This window comes from Eucalyptus grandis, chromosome 2 (genome assembly GCF_016545825.1).
Source record: "Eucalyptus grandis isolate ANBG69807.140 chromosome 2, ASM1654582v1, whole genome shotgun sequence".
Classification (NCBI taxonomy): domain Eukaryota; kingdom Viridiplantae; phylum Streptophyta; class Magnoliopsida; order Myrtales; family Myrtaceae; genus Eucalyptus; species Eucalyptus grandis.
In genome coordinates this window covers 28,836,820-28,842,721 of record NC_052613.1, presented here as the reverse complement: position 1 = coordinate 28,842,721, position 5,902 = coordinate 28,836,820, and the positions used below count along the sequence as shown (strand labels likewise).

General features: G+C 48.1%; 1 protein-coding gene across 1 annotated transcript; it reads right to left on the bottom strand.

The window, feature by feature from the left end:
* Positions 1-469: 469 nt before the first annotated feature.
* LOC108956502 lies at positions 470-5,512 on the bottom strand. Its single transcript, XM_039306940.1, has 5 exons — positions 4,122-5,512; positions 3,038-3,815; positions 2,056-2,949; positions 1,842-1,964; positions 470-1,420 (listed from the first exon to the last, which is right to left on the bottom strand). Exons 1-5 carry the CDS (start codon positions 5,510-5,512, stop codon positions 470-472), a joined length of 4,137 nt encoding a protein of 1,378 aa, XP_039162874.1.
* Between the last annotated feature and the right edge of the window lie 390 nt (positions 5,513-5,902).

Genomic DNA, 5,902 nt, shown 5'->3' with positions numbered 1-5,902 from the left:
ATGTGAGAAAGCCGAAAACCCGAAACCCTAATCCATCGATCCAATACCACCGACGAAGAGGGAACGTACCAGGAAATGGATCGGAGGGGTTGATGGAGCAGGAAAAGGCGCCTCTTGTCACCAAAAATTAGCCTCAACCGCCGGCCAACACAGGCGAACGCATCACCTCGCAGTAATCACGAGCTACGGTGCGGCCGATCGGCCCCTAGAGAGAAAACCGTGAACAGTACCAGGCGAATTCCGAAATGGCCAAACCCATGCTTTCGCAGTTGTTTTTTTTTTTTTTTTTTTGGTAAAGGTAAGAAATGAATAGATTTTGCAGAAGATTACAAGGGGGGAAGCCAGGCACCTACAAGACGATCACTCACAATGACGGGAGTCAAAGGAGAGTGAGGGGGTGCCATGGGATCCAATGAACCACAAAAGACCCTAAACAACAAAGGCTAAACTGAAAACAAACAACCCTCCATCATCCGTGGAAGATAGACGGACTCAAGTCCCAGCTCTGTTGCAGCCTTCTGTTCTTCGGGGTATCCTGCACACGCTTGAAAGTCGAAGCTTTGTCTTTGATCGCCTTCTGGAGATGCATCTTCATCGCCGGGAGGAATAGAGTCTGATTTCGAAAGATGATGTTGTTACGCTCTTTCCAGATTATATAGCACAAGGCTCCAAAACTGAACCGAGCCAACGAATCATAGAAGCTCCTATCTGAGAAGCAATTGGACGCCCAATCGAGGTTTTCACACCAGGATTTGTTCCGCCAGAATATGTTAAACTTCGCAGCCCAGAAGGATGCAAGATTAACCGGAGCTTGGCATGCGAAAAACAGGTGGTCCACCGAATCGGGCCTGCTTGAGCAAAACGGGCAGAGCGCTGCTGAGATCCTAGCATAGGAGAGGAGCAGAACCTGCGTTGGGAGTCTGTTACGGGTGATGAGCCACAAGTGCGATTGGTATCTTGGCGGCATAGAAGAATTCCACACGAATGAGGACCAAGGCACAGAATTTCCTTTGGGCCTCAATAATTCCCAGGCCGACGCTGTTGAGAACCGCCCTGAGGGGTGCCGAATCCATTGGAAGCAGTCCGCCTGTTGGTTGAACTCCGGGAGGGGTTCCCACCAATTGGCCATAATATTGATCACATACCAGCCCAAAGGCGAAGAGAAAGCATCGGCTACTGAGGCAACCCGAGGGATGCCCGAGCGGTAAATTTCCTGGTTGGAGAAGAGGCGGTTGAGCGGGCCATTATCGTGCCAGGGATCAAACCAGAACGATACAGACCTGCCATTGCCAATCCTCCATCTAAAATGCTGCTGATAAGCATTACGGAGGCGAAGGAGTTTTCTCCACGCCCAAGAGCAGTACGTTGGGATCGGGATTATCCAGAAGTTCTTCCGACTTAAAAAGGTGGAGTGAATCCACTTACACCAAAGGGATTCTTTGTCTGAGAAAAGCTTCCAGATGTGTTTAAGCATCAATGCAACGTTGTTTTCCCTTAAGGTACGTATACCGAGTCCTCCCTCTTCTCGGGAGGCATATATCACACCAAGCGACTTTGGCCCCTCCCGAACCCAACGTCGGCCCCTTCCATAGGAATTGTTGTAAAATTTTCTCAATGTTATCCAACACAGCACATGGTAAGAAAAAAACGCTTGCCCAGAAGACTTGAATAGAGTATAGAACAGATTTAATGAGCTGCAGTCTACCGGCAAACGACAGAAATCTATGGGTCCATGACTGAACACGGGCTGTTATTGCATTTACCAGCATCACACAGTCAGCCTTACCTAGCCTCGCAGATATTACCGGGACTCCAAGGTATCGAAAGGGAAGAGAGCCTACCTGGAATCCAAGCTTGTCCAGAATATCATTCCGAAGGCGAGGCGATCCTCCAGATAAGAACACCTCACTCTTATTCAGATTCGGTTCCAACCCGCTCCAGTTGGAGAAAGAGTCAATACCTGCCTTCAAGAGTTCAATGGAAGGCAAGCTCGCTTCCGAGAAAACAGGAGGACATCATCCGCGAAGAACAGGTGGGAGAGTTTAGCCGATTTACATCTCCAGAAGAAACCAAAGCCAGGTTTGCCGTCTGAATATCCAGTAATCCCGAAAAGACTTCCATCACAAGTGTGAATAGGTAGGGAGACATTGGGTCTCCTTGACGGATACCCCTCCCACTTGCAAAGAATCCATGAAGCTCCCCATTAAGGGAGACCGAGAATTTAGGGGACCGAACACAAACCATAATGCGTTCAATGAACTGCTGAGGAAATCCGAAAGCTTGTAAGCAAACTTCAATGAACTCCCAGCACACTGTATCATATGCCTTCCTAAAATCGACCTTGATTACACATTTAGGCCTATAGGGATCATGCTGGAAGCCACTGAATAACTCTTGAGCAAGTAGAATGTTGTCACTGATGTGCCTACCCTTTACGAATGCGTTTTGCGGCAAACTAATGATGGATGGCAACACACGGGATATGCGATTAGCAATAATCTTAGTGATGCACTTATATATAGTATTGCAACATGCGATTGGCCTGAAGTCATGAACAGTCGAGGCATTAGGGATCTTGGGCACTAGGGCAATGATGGTAGTATTGATTTGCTTTAACAGCTCTCCTGTTATGAAGAAATCTCTAACAGCCAAGATCACCGAAGCACCAACAATGTCCCAAGAGTGTTTAAAAAACTCAACATTGAAACCATCAGGCCCAGGGGCTTTACCCGTGGCAAGAGAAAACAGAGTATTCTTGATTTCATCATCGAAAACAGGGGCGGATAAGAAACGAACCTGCTCCTCATCTAGCGAATGCTTGGCACCGCTCGGATCTCCTCCATGCAGGACACGCCACAGCAGGAGCCGCAGTAAGCAGCTCACGAAAGTGATCAACAAATATTTTCTGAACTCTCGAAGGGTCAGAGGTCGTGGTGTTTCCATCAGCCACTGATATGATTCTGTTTTGGAGGTGTCGCTTGTTCACCACTTGATGGAAAAATTTAGTATTAACGTCCCCATCCTTTAACCAACGTACCCTAGATTTCTGACGATAAAACGATTCCTCTTGCAAGCGTAGATCAGTAAACACTTGAATCTGCTGCTTCTCAACTTCAGCAAGAAGATAATTTGAAGGATCCGCTTGAAGAGCATCCTGAGTGGACTGGAGAGCCTGTCTGGCCTCAGCGGTTCTCATAGACAAGTCAGAAAAGGAATCCTTGTTGAGCTGTTTCAGCTTGCATTTAAGGAGACGCAGCTTTGCATACAGAGTATACATAGATGAACCATAAGTGGGAGAACGCCAAGCTTCAGTAACCATTGCAAGGAATTCCGGATGAGTCATCCAAAAATTAAAAAACTTAAACGGCTTCGAGGATCTGGGGACCTGCATAACCTTGATAACCATTGGGGTATGGTCCGAGATGCCTGGAGCTATAAAGGAGGCTTCCGAGAATGAGAATTCCGAATTCCAGCGGCCATTAACCATAACTCTATCTATTTTCCTCTGTTTTCGGTTGGGACCCGACGAGGTAGCCCAGGTGTATCTATAACCCGTGTAGCGTAAATCATCAAGGCCCGCCTGTGTCAAGCAGTCCCTCAGTTCATCAAACGCCGGTATCCAAGCGTTTGAGCTACCAATTCTATCCGAAGGATCACAAATAGCATTGAAATCACTAGCAACAATCCAGGGAGCAAAAGAAAGAGTGTTACTTGTTTGGATAAAATCTTCCCATAAAGGCCGTCTAGCGACAAAGCTGTGCTCAGCATAGACAACCGACAAAAACAGGGCCTTACCCGACGCCAACCAGAGCAACCTACCATGGATAACTTGCACAGAGGAACCATTAACCAAAAAATTCACCTCACGGGGGTTCCACCCCACCCAAATTCTCCCCTTATGGGAATGATTATAATTATTAACCCAACACCAGCCAGGAAGTAAGACAGAGGTAACCGAATTAAACACAGCAGAGGATATCTTGGTCTCAATAATACCAACACAGCAGAGGTGGTTGGACCTAAAAAAATTCCTTATTTCTGCTTGCCTAACGGGGTCTCCCAAGCCCCTAATATTCCATATACCAAAATTCATATAAAAAAATGAGAGAGGACAGAATTACCGTCGTCTGGGGGGCCTCCTCCTACTTGACTCCATATTCGGAGCACTTGAGGGAGTGGCCATAGCAGAAGCTTTAGGAGGGACCTTCTGGATGGGAGGAGCCTTAGGGCTAGGATGGGATGTATCCTGGAGGCTTGGCGAACCAGGAATAGGATCTCCTTCCTCGCTACCACTACTACTAACAGCACTTGCATTTTCCTCTGACTCTTCCTCAGAAGAAAGTGCTATCGCAGCATCATCCGGGTTGGAGACAACCAGAGCCATTGAATTACCATCATTTTCTGGATTTTTGCAGATTTGGTCTTCAGCTGCATTATGGATCCTCGACCCAGCTATCGGATTGGCCTTTAATGCCGAGACTGGAGGAGTAGAAGCTGCCTCTTTCCCCTGAGGTTGCTTATTCCTCCTATTTGTGACCTTCTTCCACCCTTCATCCGAAGAGGATGATATATCTGGGTTTGTAGAACCTGGATTTGCAGTAGCCATAGATCGAACTACAGCAACTGGATTTGCAGTAGGAGCAGATTGAACTGCAGCCACCGGAGGTTGCTTGACATCTACCTTTGCAAGGCAGTTGTGTCCAAACACACCACATTTCATGCACGAGTTCGGTCTCCATTCATAAAGCACCGGAACCAGGAAGGTTTTGTCATCCACCCAAACTTCAACTTCCTCGCATCGCTCCATTTTTGCAGAGATCTCAACATAGACCCTGGCAAATGATAGTCTTTTCATTTTCTCCGTCAAGGGATCCACATACAAGGGTTTCCCAACAGCACTTGCTATTTCACTAATTCCTGGAGCCGACCAATATGCGAATGGGATGTTCTTTAAGCGAATCCAGACCGGGACAGATGATTGAAGGTCCTTCTTCAATTCCATTGTATGATGCCATTGTTTGAGCACCAAAGGGATTCTGGCCACTGTCATACGGCCTTCATCCAGAATTTTCTTTCTATATTCATCATCAGGAATGATGAAAAAGTAAAAGCCATCCTCGTTGGCCAGCACTTCAGTTAGATGCGCACCCCAAGCCTTCCTCAACGCCATCTCAGTAATCTTGAATGGCACATTCTTCCCGATATAGTAGCCTACCAAGCAGCTATTCCATTTAGGATCACCAGCAAACTTAGCATTGTCAGATAACCGAACCACCGATTTCTTCCCTACCGAGATAGGCGGGGCAAAGCCAAGTTCATAACCCTTAGCAGACAGACTAGCTACATTAGCCCAGGAACGGGACTGAGGGGCCTTCGACTTATCCCGAGTCTGAGTACCAGGGCGTCTTCTATCCCTGCCTCGAGAGGCATTTCGCACACGGCTACGACTCCTAGGGGGATCCTGGGGCTTGCCTTTCCCCCGGCCCAATGGGTCATTACTCGTAGACGCCATTCACAGACAGGCGAAACCAGAAACTGACCACACCAGCAATCTATCGTAGAGCAAATCCAGCAATAGAGGCCATGGCACGGGCAATGCTTTGGCTACAATTCTGAGAGGGTAGAGGCGAGGCTTACCTCCAAAGGATGCGGCCAATGGCTGGCTGAAGGGTCGGCACGAAGCTCGGGCAGAGACGCTGGAGTCCGCACCAGAACCCTAACCACGAACCAGGAGATCTCTCGAATAAGGCCACGCCAACCGAAACGCTTCGGTGAAGATTTGAGGGGGGAGGAGGTGAGGCTTCCCTCCAAAAATCGCAGCCAATGGACGGCCGAAGCGGTCGGAATCGCTCGAAGACCAGAAAACGAGCTACAGTGAACCAGTCGCCCAGCTTGAGAGGAA